We start from the raw sequence: 19,482 nt of genomic DNA on the forward strand, positions 1-19,482 counted from the left end.
TAACAAAGTGTGTGTGTGTGTGTGTGCGTGTGCGTGTGTGCGTGCGTGCGTGCGTGCATGCGTGCGTGCGTGTATGTACCATTTCAATCGTCTTTGGTCTTTGACACCAAGGTGACACCTCCATCAAAATCCTATCAAAATGTGCACGTTTTGCCACCTTTCCAAGTTTTCTCCTTTCCCTTCACCCCGCACCCCCCTTCACCGTAGTTTTCCCTCCCGAGCCATTTGTCAATCTCCGGCCTCTTCCCCAACACCACCCATGCGTGGTCTCGGAGGATTGATTCCACTCAGCCTCATCCTCCCAGGATGCTCCCCCCTTTCCTCGGCCCACCCACATCATTTATACTTGTGAGCATTAGGACTTGTCACAGTCTCTCAGTCAGGCCCTTTATCCAAACGGGCCATAGATTCTCATTAAACGGGTTGAATCTCCACTTCCTGACACAGTGGCCATCACATGTCCACTCTGCCATATCTCCAGCGCTGACTATTTGTCCCATCTAACTGGACAGAAGTAGCGAGCCCATTGCTTGTATGGCATTTCTGCTATCATATCAAACTGGCAAGCACGCACTTTTATGATGCTGAAGGATATTTCAGGCGCCACGGTGGGTTCGGAGGGGGACCTCTAGTACCATATAATGTATCGCAATGTACTTGTACATGTCGTATTACTGCCTGAATCCACTTAGCATTCCTTTACTGTCCAATGAAAATAAGGAATACATTCCGTGTATGTTTTTTATTTTTTATTTTTTTTTTAAAGCTTGGTCAGTATCACTATAAAGCGCCTTGGGTGTTCTCATCAGAATCACTCAGTCATCATTCAAATACAATACAATACGATACATCTTCATTTATAAGAGCGCTTTCACAACAGCTGCAGCTTTAACAAACCGCTTTCCAGCACATTTCACATCAAATAACTATACAACAGGCCTGACATTTCTTTTTGAGGAGCCATTCCACTTATCAATTACTTTATTTGAGGAGCAAATTACTTAATTTGCGTACCAATTTATGTATCAGAATAATGCAATCTGGAGGTCTTATCAGTGGCCCATTTGCACACATACCAGTAAAATAATAAGTCTCATAAGACAAAAAAGTGGGAGCTTGACCAGTGTGTATTTCTTAAAGCCTACTTTATCTACTTAATACAGTGAGTATGAAGTTAAATGGAAAATCTCCATTTTCGAGAATTGAAATGGCGAAAGTCACAAAGGCCCCTTTTTGGTAATATTGACTCAGCTAAGACATGAATTCAACTGAATGAAAAAGTCTTAAACCGTTGGCAAAACCTAATTTTCAATCGATAGTAACAATTGTCTTTAGTTTTAATTTCCATAATATTAGTTCCCCCTGCGTATGTAAATGAAATAAAGTATCTGAAATTTAGCCTTTTCCAACACAGTAATGCTCAAGTATCATTACAAAGATGAAACGCTATTCATTTTGAATTCACGCATTTTTAAAACTACTTCTCTGACAAGAGCAATCAAAAATGAAAGTCATCTTTGCAAAGGTTTTGATGTTTCTTTTTATTTTTACACCGCTTGTATTTGACTTGGTTAGATGGTACACATGTTCATAAAAGTCTGACGCTGGTATTTTAATATTGATGGGATGAGGTGCTAATATTCACTTTTAACAAACATGGTGACAAGAGAGCAGCGTCGTGTGGTCAGCGGAATGAGGAGCGCTCCTCTGAGGCCTTGTTAGTGCTGGGTCACTCAACTGCCGTCCAGATTTCTAAATGGCCAATCAAATCCTAAAGTCGTGCGACTGCGTCCTGTGTGCGTGTGTGTGTGTGTGTGTGTGTGTGTGTGCGTGTGTGTGTGCGTGTGTGTGTGTGTGTGTGTGTGTGTGTGTGTGTGTGTGCGTGTGTGAGTGTGTGAGACAGAGAGAGAGGAAATGTCGTGTTCTCTTGTCTTCTAGGCATGTGCACAAACTGTCCTGAGGGGCTGTTTCACTATACATTCACATATAGTACGTATATGATAAAACTTACTGTTTCGTGGCTAGATATCACACACACGATCAAGTCGGCGGACGTCATCCACTTTCTTGACCGAGACACACGCAGCAGTACTCAAGATTGACTGACAGATTATGTGGCCTTCTAGCCTGTGTTTGTGTGTTAAGCATGCCCTCCTCAGGAGGAAGGAAGAAAACACAAGGAAGACAGTACAGTGTCATGTAAAAAATTAATTGGTCCACCACCTTTAATATTGAATATTGGTTTGCTCCTCACATAAAAACACATGCAGCTTATTTGAGTATGCAGGGTTGAATTTCATCCCGACATCCGTCTTCATGTTGCTGTTGCGTGTGTATATTTTTTAGATTATACATCAACATTTAATAGCAGCAGGAGGGCGGGAGTCGTCTCGTGTTTTTTTTTTTTCACTTCGGTGTGAATGCACCAGATCTGTCACCATGCGGGGGGTAGAGAGAATGCCATGGAGGAGGTATGTCTTTCTTCATCGTATCCATCCACGTAGTATTTTAATTGGCTTTTCTCTCCGTGGAAGAAGAGAAAGAACAAAGGTGAGCAGCGGGATGAATCATGAAGGGGGTGGAGGGAACACGCTGCCCCGGGTTGCTGTTTTTTCGCTGGCCGGCTATGCGGCCTCATCATTGTGACAGTCACAATAAGCCGACGCTCGACCTTCTCCTCTGTGAGGCCTCGCTGTCACCTGATGTTTCCACCTGAACTGGACAATGGCATTCCTTCCATGTTGGATCAGGTTGCATCATGGAAACAGACTCGCAGTGCCCACCAATCACTGGACAAAATCTAACTGCTCAGAAAGGCGAGAAGTGTGTGTGTGTGTGTGTGTGTGTGTGTGTGTGTGTGTGTGTGTGTGTGTGTGTGTGTGTGTGTGTGTGTGTGTGTGTTGATGGTTGATGTACAGGCCTGCAGGGCAAATGCTCTAGGCTGCTCTCACTAAGAACCTGTCAGTCACTGGCGGAGAAGAACCACAAGTCCAAATTGCAGCATTGAGGGTGTGTGAATGTATGTCTCCACGTGTTTGTGTGTTCCAAAAATGCACACACACACACACACACACACACACACACACACACACACACACACACACACACACACACACACACACACACCTGGTTGTTCCCACCTTAAAAGTATAAAAAAGGGAATGAAACACTGGCACGAGAGGACGAGTTGTGCTCCAACGTGAGGCCACATTGCCCTCAGGTGGTTAGAAGGTGTATCACCACCACGCTCACACATTTTAAACTGGGAAAATCTGGATGTGGTTGTTTCTTTTTGGTTATCACCCAATCAACATTAGCTCACTGCAAGAGGACGTGGAAGAAAGTATAATGTTACCAGAAAAATTGTCTGTTATGGTGTAAATTGCACTTAACCCTATAATGCCATTCGTATCATATTTGATGCATGCATTTTCGTTATGTAACTCATTCTTGAGAGTTTTCAGTTTTTGATGTAATCTACATAATACTTATAAATGTGATACAAGCAATATCTAAAATAAAATAATATGGCAAAAATATTTTTGTGGATTTGGTTATAAGGGTTAATTAATGAACCTCTCAGTTCCCAAAAATCTGATTTTTCTGGCTCTTCCTTGATGGGTCAGGCATTAAAGGGTTAAGAGCGATTCAACCTGCAAGGGATTTTAAGAATGAAGACAGGAAGGAAAAGGCGTTGAACATGCAATTGTGACACATTTTTAGGTGTTTGTTTTAACCTCCTCTGGTTTAATGTTGTTGAACTTAACAAATAGTACACAGTGAGCTAAATTGACGACTGTTGCAGTCATGCTAAGAGATCTAGAGTGAGGTAGCAGTGCAACTTGTTTGAAATTCCCTTGTGACAAGAAAAGTTCAGGCGAACGTCTGACAAATGTCTGATGACCGTTTGTCGAGCATTCGCGACCTTGAACGGACCCTGACGAGAACGCAACATCGCTACCTTTGCAAACACTTGCAAATGTTTGCTGCTGACTGGGAGGGCAACTTTAGGGATCAGCTTGAGAATGTGACATGACCAAACAGAAAACAGATGAGCCATGGCTTGACATGAATTGGCCGCTGCCTGAGTTGGAACTCAAGGTGGATTTTGCTTTAATTAATATTCCAGCCACACACAATATTAATCAGAATGCCGTGTTTAGACAAATGGGGCCACATAGAACACATCATTGCAAAGAACATTTTGGACTTAACTTTCCCTTTCAGTACCATCATAAATGCCCAGAGTAGCCTATAAAGTATATTTGTTGTCAGAAGACACTGTAACGTTATTTACGATTTGTATACTATTAAGTACACAGTACTTAAATTTAAATAAGTATTGTCCTTAAATAATCATTCAATTAAAAAGTATTGTACATAAATGAATAATTAAATACAAACAGTTTTTAAAGCTGGAATTAAAATGCATTGTACTATAAAATTAAATACACCTGAACAGTACTTATATGTGTAGTACTTTAAAAGCCAAAAAATAAACTGCAATGAAAGTTTTTTTTTTTAAGTACTGTATTGGACTATAAAAAACATTTAATGAGGCCACATGCATATCTCCAAGCTTCTTTCCAATATGTTTGAATGTATTGTTTTGAAGGTTTAGAGCTAATTTAATTCAGTGATTCTTTTTCGGACCACTGGGGGGAGCCATAGCACATACTTTCAAGTCAAGTCAGCTTTTATTGTCAAATATGCTCTATGTGGAACATACAGCACAGATGAAATTACTTTCCTCCCTCAACCACAGTGCAAACATGTAATGCTAAAATTTACGTTAAAATTCCATCAGACATAAATATGTTAAATAAAAATAAATAACTTTGAGAATTACTGGTCAAACCAGAAGTGCTTTTTTTTCATCATCCCTCCCCCCCAAATGTTTGCCAGTAAAATCCAAGATTAGATGTTTTAAGCGACGATGGCTGATACATCCAATGCGCCGCAATGCACCAACAGAGATCAAATCTCTTTTGTGGTCACAGCTGTGACTGCATGGAAGTATGAACAACACACAATCGCTCCCTCCACTGTCATCAATGCAATAAGATGGAGCCAGCCAGATGTATACACACACAGATACTGTGTATATACTGAATCTATTTTTTGAATTTCAAGTTAAGGCTGTAGAATATACATCTGTAGATATCCATCCCATAGAACAAAGTGTATGCAAATAAGTGATATCACAATTGTGGAAGTTGTGACACAGTTTGTCACTCTTACCACACCCCTTGACTCAAGTCCTACATAAGCGTTAGGAGCCGAAAAAAGACACCGGAGTGTGTTGGTTTTCCTTCACAGTCGGCAGAAATCGAGTGTCATCCGACTGCTTTTTAATCATGATTTACCGGGCTGAAAAGGGTCATCGACCTGTGGGGGTGTCAGGAAGACTTTTCCCTTTGTTGTTTTTATCACCTCAACCAACCACCAACAACACTAGTGAACTTCCCCCTCCGTTGGTAACTCTAAGATGTTACAATACAACTTACCGTGTTTCCTCCACACTTTTGTTGCTTTTTTCATTGAGTGATGTTGTGTGAATTGGAAAAAGCACTCATATCAATTAAACAAAATGATTTTCTTCTTCCCGGTATAGTAAAGATTGAAGTTGAAAGCGACATATTTATATTTGTTCCTGAATTCTATACTTCCAGACATCCATGACAACTTGGTTCCGAGGGCATACTGGAGATACTTTTTGGACTTCTTTTGTTTTATTGTCGTAATTCGGAGCAAATGAGTACTTGGTTGTATTTTGGCCCTGGTGTGACAAATCCTTCCTGGTTTCAAGAAGTGGAAGCCCCAACACCGGAAGTCCATATATAGGCACGCTAACGATTTGATCTGTTCATCAGAACCACAAAATGTCTTCTGGGTTTCAGCCTGAAATCCCCCAGAGAGACTCGACATTGCCAAAAGTGTTGAGCCACGTTGTGAGCGCACCCGCAACTTCTCGCCTTAACCTTTCACCAATATATAAGACGTGCAGCTCAAAATACTCGAGCTCTAAAAGAAGCCCAAAAACCAACTACAGTCACTTTAGAGGGAGATTATTGTCTAGATTACCTTTGAAAACCACTCAGATGAGCATTCATGGTGAGGAGCAAAAAAAAATAAAAATAATAATAAGTCCTCACCCATCTGTTTTCAGTAAACTAAACTTAATATGACTTCAGTTGGGGGAAATAAAAAAGTGCAATAAAAGCCGTTCAAGCAGGAAGAAAAAAAAGGGCCTTCTCCAAAACGTCACTTTGGGCGCACCATTCAATACAACAAATAAAGCTGTGTTAGCATAACGTGTTAAGATAAATACAGTTCCCAATCTCTACTCCAGCCTTTGACCGTTGTTTGTCTCGATGTGACCATAATGTGGACAGGAGGTGATATTAGCATGTGTGTAGTGACCGAGGGCGGAGTCACACAGAAGAGGACCTTGAAGATGTGTTTCACTTCTGTATGTCACATTTGGAATTATTCTGCTAAAAGATTTGATTTCCGCCACTGGCACGGGGTGGACATGAATGCATGTGAGTCAACACTTCCATTTCTTTTGGGTCTACAGAACAGGGAGAATGTCTTTTGTTATTTTTATATTTTGGATAAATGTGTGTGTCTGGGGAGAATGTCTTTTGTTATTTTTATATTTTGTATAAATATGTGTGTGCGTGTGTGTGTGTGTGTGTGTGTGTGTGTGTGTGTGTGTGTGTGTGTGTGACATATATATTTATATAAAGACATCCGTTTTCAAAAGTGGCAAGCAAGTGATGTATTTTTTTTTTCTTCAGTCAGGTGGTTTTCACACATGCTCGATGCGATGACTTCCTTTTCTTGGTGACGGTGGTGAAATGAAGCTTCCTGTCACCCAACGTTAAGGTAAAGGCAGCTTCGTTCGGCGTAACATCACTCTCGCTTGAATTGAGGGCAGAGGCAAAGTTTTTGGCGTTGGGGAACAAATCCAGGAAGCTGCGTCAATAGATAAGTCACCAAACGTAAGTGGCTTAAATAATGTCTTCTTTCCCTCCTGAAGTTGACTTTCAAATTGCTTGTGGGACAACAGAATGGACATCTGGCTCGTTGGTTCTCACTAGGTGACCCGGTGTTTGGCGGCACACATGGAAGGTCATTGTGGTCTCTGGACCCTGCTGCTGTGGGCTGCTATCATCTCTCCGGCCTCCTGTAAGTAACCATTGCTTTGGCATCAGAGGAGGAGTGGTTGGATCGGTGGGCTTTCTGTCTTCGACAAATGTCAAGTTGTTTCTCCAAAATGTTGCTCTTTAGTTCACTCTTAGTTCACACGGAGTCTTTTTGAAAAATGAAAATTGTTGCGAGAGCACAGTTGACGTGCCGTTTTTCGACCCGCAAACATGAACAAGTGACAGCTTTGCGTGCCCCTCAGGCTATAAAACGTGTTCAATCAAAGGCTGCTGGTGGGAAAGAGAAGCGTTTCGCACAACGTTCTGTTTCTGTTCTGCTTTGTGTGGTGCTGTGTGCGCACTCGTGTGTGTGTGTGTGTGTGTGTGTGTGTGTGCAGGCGGTGATGGAGATATTTTGGGGGTCGTTCCTGTAAATTCAATCTTTGGAGACTGTCAGGATATAAATGACATACACGGGCTGGTCCATCCACATTTTTAACCTTTATTACACTTTCCTTTTACTTCTACAGATTACATTTCACTTGAGGTCTTTAATATATCATCAGGCAGTAATACCCAGTATTTAAACAAACGTTAAATTATTTTAAGAGGATATAATTTTGGGCTTCAACACCCATACAAGTGCGCATACAGAATGCGGTGAAGGCTTGCAAAATGTCTGTCACATTAGTTGGAGGCAGTAATTGGAATAAATCAAAGATCTTATAAGCAACTGCTGGTCACGCTCTGGCGGAGAAATGTTCAAGCTTGCCTGTATCAAAGTCAAGGCCTGGGGCCTCACTGAAAGCAAACCGAGTGTGTCTACGTCACGTTGCTCGCGGAATTCATTTCTTCTTTTCGTTTTGGCAGACAAACCGTACGAGAATTCTTGAAAATAGCGTTTACATTTGGTTGTCACTATTTTTCATGACTTCTGAATTCAAATGAAATTTGTTGTGAAGAAATATAATAATGAAATGTCAGGGCGATTGTGTATACATAATAATGTGTTGGACATTTATGTGAACTTCGTAGTCATGATGGCCCTCTGAGGGAAACCAAAACCACAAAGTACAATGGTGCATGAATTAATGGTTAAGAATTGACTTTCTTTTGTAGCTGTACCTTGTTGGTACTGGGAACATAAGTATCCAGTATATTTCTAGAGCAGTGGTTCTTAACCTTGTGAGAGGTACAGAACCCAACCAGTTCATATGCACATTCACCGAACCCTTCATTCGTGTAAAATAAAAATGTGATTTTTTTTTTCTTTACAAATTCAAGACATTAAAAAAATGCATGTATTAAAAACTGAAAAAAAGTCAACACATTTAGTATAAATATAAATTATAAGTTTTTTAATTGTGCACAAAATGAACAAGCCAGTGATGGCCAAGCGGGCGGGTCATAACTAATTGACATGTTGAGCCGGGTATGTCTTACCCTCCATTGCCGCGGCTCCGTCGAACCCCTGAGACTGATTCACCGAACCCCTAGGGTTTGATCGAACCCAGGTTAAGAAGCACTGTTCTAGAGTAATATTTAGTCAAAGTCACACTTGAACTTCCAATGCTATGCCATGTCAGATTCACAGTCTGGATACTTATGTATGGTGCTGACCTCTGCCAAGGACTAAATATTTTCCACCTAAGCATGTGAACAATTCAAATCAAGAATCTTAACACTTTAATGCACCCTGTAACCTGATAACATTGTAAACTGTCCACTGTAGTAACCACTGTCCCTGAAAGGGTTAACAGAAAGTTTAATTCAAATCCGGAATTATTTCTGTCTTGATGTAATCCAAATGAAACACACTTGCCGTAAGCAGTTAAAATGAACTGAAGTCTTGTATTTATTGACAAAGTGTTTCAGGTTTGATCATCAAAAATAAATACAACATCAAAATGTTGCCGAAAACATAACCTCATTTGCGGAGGTATTCACAGACTCAACCAAGTGAAGGTTTGAACGCAAATGAACTTGCATCGTTGCTTAAGCCAGCGATAATCGGTGCTGTTTTTTTTTTTTTTTTGCCTTTAATAACCATACACAAAAGGATGATGATGATTCACTACTTCTTCAGTTCCCTATCCAAGGAATTCGAAATGTAGGTTTAAAATGAAACTTTGGAACAGCAGTACTGGCTTTCAATTTGAAGAAGGTAGGTAACGAGCTTTCTATAAATTGTTTGAATCTTGACTGGGATCAACATCCTGTTTATTTTGGTTTGCCTGCAATGTATTGCATGTGAGGATTTCTTTGTTGTTCTTTTTTGTTGCTCTCGTTAAATTTGTCCTGGTATTCATTTAAATGTCTTGACCCCCCCCAATTAATACGTTCTGAAATAGGCTTATGGTGCCTCTCGTTGACGTGTTGTGTAGGAAACTTCAAGTTGACCTTGTGGTGGTAAATATTCAAATGTCAAATTTGACTTGATGTGAATGAAGTCAAGTCAATGTACAGTGTTTGGAAAATTACTCGTGCAATGTTAATGGATAGACCAATTATTTCAACAGCTAAAATTAGTTGACTCCCCAAGTACTGTCAAAAGTATGAATAGTAACGTAACATATACTGTGTAATGTAAACAATTACTCAACGTGCATTTTATTGCATTGGTCGATGTTCTCGAATCAAGTCCAAAATACAAAGTTGACCACTTCCACGTTTTATTCTGACTCGTCTTCATTTCCTGGCCGAGTAGAGCAGCGCGGGCCAAACGTACAAACACGAAAACGCAAGCAAACGACTTGAGGAAAAAGTCGAGAAAAAGGGGAAACGCAAAATGAAGAAGTTTAGTCAGAAATGTGAGGCCCGCTGCACATCTAAAGCAGTTGGGACACGTATAGCTACAGTCACCACGACACATGTTGGATGATTCAGGGATCAATTGGATGAGACAAACTCTGTCAGAGATGGATTCTGGCGCCAGGCAGTAATTTGGCTTCTGTTCATTACAAAACAGTAGTTTGTCACACTGCGTCGTATTTTCTCTTGATGCATCATTAAATGGAATCTCTCAAACCTTCCATAGATACCACCTCCGTTCAAAGCTGCGTGTGTGGGTGTGTGCGTGTGTGTAGTGGTGAAATGTCAGTGCAAGTCGCATGCATCACCCCCCGCTCCGCCCGGAGAAACAGAGTGCACTAAACCACATCCTGACTATCACTGTCATTGTTCGCCTCATCAACTTGCTTTCATTCTGATGTGCACTCTGAAAGCAACGCAGACATTAGCCGAACAGTGTCTTAACTCTTGAGGCCAGCCGTGGTGAACAACTGGATTTCAACTTCATTGTCTATAGTATTTTACAATCAAGAAAATATTTTTTTAAAAATTCACTTTTTTTTTTCACATGTTGGTTGTAGTAATTCTAAGCTAATGCAATCATTAAAAAAAAATAATAATAAAAAATCACAAATCAAATCATCACCCCCCGCTCCGCCCGGAGAAACAGAGTGCACTAAACCACATCCTGACTATCACTGTCATTGTTCGCCTCATCAACTTGCTTTCATTCTGATGTGCACTCTGAAAGCAACGCAGACATTAGCCGAACAGTGTCTTAACTCTTGAGGCCAGCCGTGGTGAACAACTGGATTTCAACTTCATTGTCTATAGTATTTTACAATCAAGAAAATATTTTTTTAAAAATTCACTTGAGTGCCAGTGTGATAAAACACTGGCACTGAATTTTTTTTTCCACATGTTGGTTGTAGTAATTCTAAGCTAATGCAATCATTAAAAAAAATAAAAATAAAAAATCACAAATCAAATAATGCCGGTGTTCTTTCTCGAGTGAAACCAAATGTGAGAGAAGTGGCTGGTGTCAATGCAAAGCAGGAAATGATGGCTTGCTGTGTCGTGTCGTAGCAACAAGCTCATGCTGCGCTTCGTCTGTTCTCTTCTCATGAAGTTACACCCACTCTTGACATTTGAGTTGTAGTTTTCTTTGTGTATTTCGATAAGCCGAACACTGACTGATCACGGCATTAGAGACACAATCCAAATCTTTTTAAAACCGAAAGCATCTGACAGTGTCAATCAAAACTGTGTGACTGTATTTGACACTTGTTTTGTTTCAAATTTAACGATGGTGAAATCTTATATGCACGTGTGAACTAAAGTTGTGGCTTGTAATTACCGGTATGTAGCCACATGTAAATAATCTGTCCTTTTCGTATAATGAGCCTTTTTCTCTTCTGTTTCAAATTGCAGGTCAAAGCAGAATAGGTGAGTGATAATTGATTGTTAATTGCACACAACACAATTGTTCATATTGGCAAACATGGCAAAGGGCTACCAGATTAACGTTTGAAGTCATTCATCATCCTTCAGACTTCCAACACAATCCATCCAGGATGAAGTTTAACCTTGATTTTGTTGAAATTAATTTTCCCATGAATGATATTAAATATATATAGTCTAAAAATATCATTCATAAAAAATAAAGCTGTATTGCATTGTATTGTAAAAATGTAGTGATTGGTAGTATAGTCTTTCACATAGCTGACCTTGGTACATTGGTACATCCAAACTTCGCTTCTCTTCACGAGGCTCACAGGCGTGCTGGAGCCTATGCCAGCTGTCTTTGGGCAGGAGCTGGGGTACACCCTGAGCTGGTCGTCACAATCACAAATTGGGACACACTGTGATCAATTCCCATGCATGTTTTTGGAATGTGGGGGGGGGGGAACATATTACACGGAGAAAACCCACGCAGGCACGGGGAGAACATGCAAACGGCACACAGGCAGGAGCCCAGATTTGAACCGATGACCTCTGCACTGTAAGGCAGATGTTCGAATCAGTCGGCCACGCGCCGCCTATAAACAGCATAATGTTTAAAAAGGGATGGTAGACAGATGATAGTGTTTTGTTTTTGTGATGTTAGAACATTCCATTGCCACAACAGTGTAAAAAGTAACTGTTGATGATTTGTATCTGCTCCATTCATCCATCTTTTTTCGCATCTCTCTTCATAAGGGTCATGGATGTGCTGGAGCCTATCCAAGCTCACTTTGAGTAAGAATCGGGATAGATCCTTGCCTAAACAGCCATTAAAACTCACATTTACACATTTGGACATTTTACAGTCTTCATTGAGATGAAGAAGCTGTTTTTAGAATGTGGGAGGAACCCCATGCACTCATGGTGAGAACGTACAATCGCCACCCTGGAAGGACTAGGCCAGATTTGAACCCAGAACTTTGACAATGAGCGATACGTGCTCCATTAAATGCTTTGACATGCTGCCATTTACAGAAAATCACAAAGCAATTTTAATTTGTGCACCCACTTATTCGTCGTTGGATGTTGCACAGTATCCAATCCAAGGAACGTTTCAAAGAAATCAAGACTCACGTTAATATCCACGCCCACCTGTATCTCCTCACTTTGATCAGCCGGTCCAGTGTCATGTATTGTTCACTGTGTCTGAATGAAGACTTTCAACGTGTGCATTGAAGCATGTATGACAACTGTGTGTTCTCTCTTCTTCAGCTCCTACCCCGGCAAAGGAAGCCACAGACGCGAAGATTTCAAACAGCAGCTCAACAGTCTTTCCCACAAACTTCCCTCAGATCTTGAATGAAGAGACTACTAAAAATGGTGAGATTTTTCCGAGTGGTTAACCGTACCGTAATTTCATGTGAATAATCCGCAATTATTTGAAAAAAAAAGGCCCGTTCTGTACTTTGATCAATGGATCATTTTTCATATTTTCTAGCCGTTTACCAGTTCGCGATCGACCAGTAGTTCGCAAAGGAGGTGTTGGTCGATCCCATGGCATGAACTCAGTCACTGCCAGCCATCCCAGTTTTGGTTTTTTTAAGCGGAAGATGTTTGGGAAACCTTGAATTGATGTTCTCTTAGGGCTGCCATTATCGATTTTTTTTCTTTCTTTTTTTTACAATCGATTATTCTATGGAAAAATCAAATAATCGGATACTAATTAATTTTGCATGAAACTTGAATGCTCAGTAGTTGTTATGATTACGTTTTTTTTAACTTATTATTTTTGTTGATTTAGACTTCTTAATTGATTAAACAAAATATAATTTTGCATGAAACTTGAATGCTATGTAGTTGTTATGATTACGTTTTTTTAACTTATTATTGTTGATTTAGACTTCTTAATTGATTAAACAAAATGAACCAAACAACAATAAAGCAATATCACAGGAGTGAGTGATTGAGCCAGCAACCTTTTTGAAACGGAGCTCCTTCATGGCTACTGATGAATGCAAAGAACTAAACTTCGGGGCTTCAGGTTCAGCTTCATGTACATGTCAGTTACAGCGACAATGTGTACCAGTTGCAGACTACAGGTGCAAATAGTGATTCTTTTCGTCATAGATTAAACTGGCAATTCTTTTTTTCACAAATTGACTATGATGCAGTTATTGCAGTGATTCCCCAGGAGGGAGGTGATTGGGGGTATTTTCACACATCTAATATTTTCCTTGTTCTCTCCCCAAACAACCGGAAAATTATCCACCAGCCATTATACCCATTCAGTGTGAGTACCACTTTACTCATTCATTGAAATGTTAGTTATTATTATTATTATTTTTTTTTGTAAATCAATAATGAAAGTGGTCACATTCACAAACATTTAACATGTTTGCTTGTGTTCTGCAGGCTCCTACACTGTGACACCCATCAAGTATGGCTTCAGGTTCAACATCAACCGCTCTTTCACTGGCATGTACACAATCATTTTGACCGAAGATGGCGTGCCACTGAAAAAAAACTATAATGAGACACCGGTCGACATCCTGAAACTCAAGCCATGCACTGCATATGACCACCAAGTACAATATCCCGCCAGTGATGGCAACATTGTAACTTGTAACTTCAGGGATGGTACTCAGAAGACATTAACAGGAAACATGAGTGAGTAAAACGGCCTTTCACTCTTTGACGGAATCGTATCTTCAACTTAACATCACCCACTTATTGTATTGGTGAAAACACATCTGAGCATGGCATGTATATTTTAGGCCAAGATGACATCACTTTTGGCAGATGCAAAACTGGTTGTCTTTCACTCTCCACCAAGTGGAATATCAGCACGTCACTGTCACTTCCAAATCATGCTCACTTGGAGCGATGTGACAATAATTTGTGCCTTAGACCGGCCTACGCTGCCATTTGCTCGAATCTCACGACAACCTTCACTTGTGCAAGTCGAAATTCTTCCTTCACGCTAACAGAGTTCATCAGTGCGGGTAAGTTTTAACTATACTGCCTTTGCAAAAGTATGTCACAGCCAATTTATCTGTATGGTTGTTTTATTCTGCAGATTTCCTCCCTGGATTTTCAAATGTAATCGCACAGAATGTTTCCGTGAGCCATCCTGCAGAAATCACAGCAGAGTTACCGCCCCAATGCTCCAATCTCACCGTTGTTTACTCCTGTCTAGGTAAGTGGAAAAATTAGAAAGGGTGACGTAAACATTGTCAGTGTGTGCTTGTGGATCTTCTCATTCATCCGGGTCATTTCTTTCTGATGGATCAAATCAAAAGCAATCGCAATGGCAATCGTACCCGGACAGAGCAGTCCAGTTGCCATTGTCATTGTATTCATAGAGCAGTTGTGTTGTTTAATAATCTAATATTTTCTTTAGTTTATTTAGCTCCACGAGGGAGTTAAAATGGATTGATTTATTGACAGTGTCAAACAAAACTGAACATTATCACTTTTGTGAACGTTTTGGGTGCAGCTCTTGTATTGGACCTCAGAAGATTATACAACTGGCATATGGCTCTATACACGTTCTAATACCTGAATCCCAAAAAAGTTGTGCAAGATTATGATGTTGCTTTGACAGTTTGTTTGTCAGCCAAAACTAAATTTTCTGTTCAACTCTGCATGGCCCACGGCAGAATAATTATTATCGTGTATCTCTAGACAGAAGTGTGTTCAGCGGTACCTCGAGTGACCCGACTTAAGAGTTTCAAGTTGCCAGCCAATTCAGCCAATTTTTTGTGTTGAGTTGAGAGAAACAATTTCTCTTGAGCACCAAGTAGTCGCAGTAAACTTCACATAACGCAACAGAGGCCACTCACTTGCTTGAAGCTTTTTTCTTGCCATTTCCAGTTGAGGTTCCAAAGTATGAGTTTTACAAGTAGTTTATTTTCGTGAACTAGATCACTTCTGAAAGTCCCCTTTTTTTTTTTTTGTGCGTCATGTATTTTGTATTATACTGCCCCTGATGGCCAAGGCGCGCATACCAGAAGCATCACAATGTCAACAGGCATGGAAGCATAAACTTGTGATGACCAAGTTGTTTAACTTGTTACATTACTGTTATGTAACAGACGTTTCATTGTCTAGTCAAGGCATAACTGCATTTTTTTTTTTTCTGACCCAGCATCCAAATTTTTATTTTACTTTATTGTATTTTTTTTTGGGGTGGGGAGGGGGGTTCATCATTTCCCTATTTTACAGCGTTGTTATAACAGCTTAACTAGCCGGACAACTAAATCCTTCGAAAAGCTATTTGATGTTGAAAACAAGGACGTTATTACCATGCAACAGAGAAATGAGAGTGAAACAGATAATGTCGCTACTTGTCATGTTGCTACTGCCCAACAGTACCGCTCAAAAATCTGAACATACATTCTCATGAATTTGAATGGAAACTGCATTGTGAGGAAATCCAATTTTGAGTATTAACCCAACAAAGAACTAGATCAATGTTCTCAAACTTTTTACCACAAAAAAAGCTGTTCAAGGACCATTTAGCAACATTAAAATAGAGTTGCGTAGTTTGCTTACGTGTTCATTGAAAAAAACAGGGCAACGGTTGGTTTTATTCATAATAATTAATATTATTTAAGCTTATCGTACGCAATGCAAGACACTCAAACAGTGGTTCACAAATCTTTTTCAAGAATATGAAACAGGTGTACTCAGTGACTCAATCAAGGTGTTACACATGAAAGTCAGATCATGAAACTAAAACAAAGAAAAAATAAACATCAAAACAGGCTGCAGGCTCCGGCCCCTTCCAGGAATCCCGACTTGGATAAGAGTTGGAGAAAATCAGTGTGGCATGGTTGTGAGATGTTTGATGTCTTTTCAGATGGTAAAATCCCCAAGAATGTGTCTGATCTGGAACCCTTCACAGACTACATCTGTACTGGTCAGATCTGGGAGTTTGATGTCATCAAAGCAAACCTGACACCACTTTCTGTCAGGATTGACTGCGGTGCGTTGAAATCGGCCGCTGTGAATTCGAGACAACTTGTAATGTTGAAGGTATTACATGCACATATGCCGAGCAGGGTTCAAGGTGGCTACTTGTGCATCCGCAGATCTTGAAATCCAAACTGTAGCGACCAGCAATACTGATACATCTGTCGTACTGGCATGGACGGCAACAAGTGAGAATTGTGCAGATGTCATATCCGGACTAAATCAGCTAACATATAAATGCGCATGTGTGCCTCAAACGGAAAAGAGCAACGCAGCAATTGGTAAGTAAGTGAGATGCCCTCTGGTGTTCAGGAAAGGAATATGCTTGATGACAAACGTAAACTTTCAAATCATTTGTTAGTCTTGACTGTGTCGTCTTTGCATACCTATCCTGCCGACGATATAAATGTCAACTCAGAGGATTATGTCTCGAGTAACGACTTGTACAAAGAGTCGAGAGAGAGCACAAATGTTTCTGTTTTTGTATTGCAAGTAAGACAAATTGACAACAAGTCCTCCTTCTGTAAGACTTAAAAGTACCTATTTTAATTATTGAGGATGTGAATGTTGTTGGCCTGTTGGAATTAAATTGTGTGTAAATGTATTTATTTTTTTCCCTAGATTTGCCAAGCAAACAAAATGAGACGCATGTTGGTTGTATTGTTGAACGCTTGGATCCATACACCAATTATACATGTGAAATCCAGCCCGTGTACAGGAATCAGTATGTTGGACAAGCAAAGAAACATAACTTCACAACTGCCATCGGGGGTAATCATTCATTGCTCTTTGATGTCCAATAATTGTGTTCATTTTCTTTGATTTCTTCTCATTTCTCTCTTTTGTCTTTGCCTCTCTTTTTGCTTCCTTTCTATATTTCCTTCCAACATACAAAAGCCGTCTTGAAAGTCCATCCTGCCACTAACGAGTACCAGTAACGAGGACAAAAGAAACACACCGACAAAACAAAACAAAGATATTTTGGCAGAAAGGGATCATCACGTGGTCTATGGTCACGTGCCACGAAAACCTTTGACTTACAAAAGTCATGAGTGTCAGTACTTTAACTGGCCCGGCCACCCAAACATAAAACAACTTCACCCAGAGAGTGACAGTGCACTCATCACACATGACACCGCTGCCGCTTTTCCTCATGTCTTACAGCAGGGGTGGCCAGCCCGCGGCTCGCGAGCCGCATGCACCTCTTTGGCTGGCTCAATGCGGCTCCCGCGCTTTCACACGACAAGCGTTGAAAACGCCTCGGCTGTGGCAATGTCATTCAAACAACGGTGCTAAATACACAGAACGTACTACGTCAGCCTATCATCAATCCCGTTACTTGATTGACATAGAAGGCAACCAATCAAATGACTGAATCACCACTCAAGCGCAAACAACGGCGCTAAGCGCTAAGCTATTCAGCGAATTACCTCTGATGGCCACCCCTTTCTTACAGCGTCTCCAAAATTGTAATCTACCGGTAATGAGTGACCAAATGAGACACTTGCAGATCTCATCTGCGCATGGGTGAAAATCAAGAGGTCACCCAACGACAAGCACTTTTGAATGATCGGTGTGTGCCTAACTCTACACCTTAATGCTCGCAGGCACTGTTGAAAAAGATTTAAGCCTTAAGTGACAAAACGACAGGTGCACTTTACGCCATGTTGAATGGCTCTAATGGAATTTTGAGGCATGAACGCATAGCATTGTACACCTCTCTTGATTATTCACAAGTTGCCGACAGAAAAAGACCTGGGCCAGCCCCCCCCCCCCAAAAGGGCTAAAATTGTACATTTCTTGACCACATTTATTTTGTGAATATCTGAAACTGATCAGGAAGACCGGGAACAGACAGAGGCTAAGCAACCTACCGGACAGCGAAACTAATCAGAGTCAGGACATACGATAAACCCAACAGAAACAACACAAAACAACACATTTATTTATTCAGCCTATTTGTTTTGCTGGCAGTGTTGGGAGATGCAATGCATTACAAAGCTAGCGATTTACAAGAAACATGAATTTTCTCACCAACTAAGTAATGAATCTGTCGTCGGTGCGCTATAAACACATTTCATAACGTTATGCGCCTGTATGCATGAACATCCTTGTGCACTGGGGCCAAGTAAATAACCACAAATTTATTTCCGACCTGTGTTATCGCCATGTCCCGGCGTCGCACACACGTCCTAGTCATTGCACAAAGGTCATGAAAATTTTCATTCATTTTAACTGTTGTCTCCCTGCAGTTAGTGGTCAGTGCATGCTGTATCAAACAACACAGTTTAAAATAGATGAAATCAAAAACATCGACTTTTCAGCAGTTGAAGTAGTCCAGATAGTAGCTTTCTCCATTGACCCCCATTCAAAGTTACAAGCCGAAGAAGTTCCCATACCCATCATCCACCGCGCCACCCAGAAATCTGTAATAGGTCTGTTGCCACAGCAATACTCAGTCAAGAACGTCTTAATTAGCTGCCCCTGAAAAAATATTGATAGCCTAAACTGTAAAAACAAACAAAAATTTGTCAAAAATGATAAATGATGATATTGTACAGATTTCTTTTTTCCCCTCACAGTTCCAGAAGGCATCTCCAAGCTGCATGCAGTTGTTGTAAACAACAATATAATCGAAGTGAAGTGTGTACATTCAAATAAGTTTAATGGACCCAAGAAGAAGCTCAACGCAATACTTTATCAGGATAAGACACTTGTACAAAGAAAAAATAAAACCGACAGCAACTGCAAATTCCTCTTCCAAGATCTGAGCTACTCGACAACCTACCGAGTGGAGGTGTGTACTGTACATCCAATTTGTTTGAAATGTGGCTTTTACTTCCCCTCTTACTTTTTGCTTAGGAACATAATTAATGTCAAAATAATGTTCTGCTGTTTCAGATATTTGCATCCAACCAGGAATTCTCCAGTCCAGCCTGGGAAGAAACTCTCACCACTCATTGTAGGTGTTTTTTTTATCTCTATGTCTATGTGTGTGCATGTGTGCGCGTGCGTGTGCGTGTGTGTGTGTGTGTGTGTCTCTCTCTCTCTCTCTCTCTCTCTCTCTCTCTCTCTCTCTCTCTCTCTCTCTCTATATATATATATATATATATATATATATACA

The 19,482-nt window shown here is 40.5% G+C and overlaps 1 protein-coding gene across 4 annotated transcripts in view; it reads left to right on the top strand.

The window, feature by feature from the left end:
* The first annotated feature begins 6,437 nt into the window (after window positions 1-6,437).
* The window catches only part of ptprc (protein tyrosine phosphatase receptor type C), a 23,438-nt gene continuing 10,393 nt past the window's right edge, over window positions 6,438-19,482 (top strand). The window contains exons 1-14 of one of the 4 annotated variants that reach the window (XM_019875372.1): window positions 6,438-6,545; window positions 6,804-7,007; window positions 7,076-7,194; window positions 11,373-11,387; window positions 12,657-12,764; window positions 13,642-13,674; window positions 13,797-14,051; window positions 14,159-14,386; window positions 14,461-14,580; window positions 16,246-16,371; window positions 16,478-16,639; window positions 16,980-17,129; window positions 18,941-19,155; window positions 19,260-19,320. In XM_019875372.1, the coding sequence (XP_019730931.1) occupies window positions 7,131-7,194; window positions 11,373-11,387; window positions 12,657-12,764; window positions 13,642-13,674; window positions 13,797-14,051; window positions 14,159-14,386; window positions 14,461-14,580; window positions 16,246-16,371; window positions 16,478-16,639; window positions 16,980-17,129; window positions 18,941-19,155; window positions 19,260-19,320 (1,537 nt within the window). In that variant the 5' untranslated portion in view covers window positions 6,438-6,545; window positions 6,804-7,007; window positions 7,076-7,130. The remainder of the gene's footprint in view (window positions 6,546-6,803; window positions 7,008-7,075; window positions 7,195-11,372; window positions 11,388-12,656; window positions 12,765-13,641; window positions 13,675-13,796; window positions 14,052-14,158; window positions 14,387-14,460; window positions 14,581-16,245; window positions 16,372-16,477; window positions 16,640-16,979; window positions 17,130-18,940; window positions 19,156-19,259; window positions 19,321-19,482) is intronic. The other 3 variants (XM_019875371.1, XM_019875373.1, XM_019875374.1) reach the window with 3 other exon arrangements.

The sequence above is a fragment of the Hippocampus comes genome, unplaced genomic scaffold (assembly GCF_001891065.2).
Source record: "Hippocampus comes isolate QL1 unplaced genomic scaffold, H_comes_QL1_v1.1 scaffold132, whole genome shotgun sequence".
NCBI lineage: Eukaryota > Metazoa > Chordata > Actinopteri > Syngnathiformes > Syngnathidae > Hippocampus > Hippocampus comes.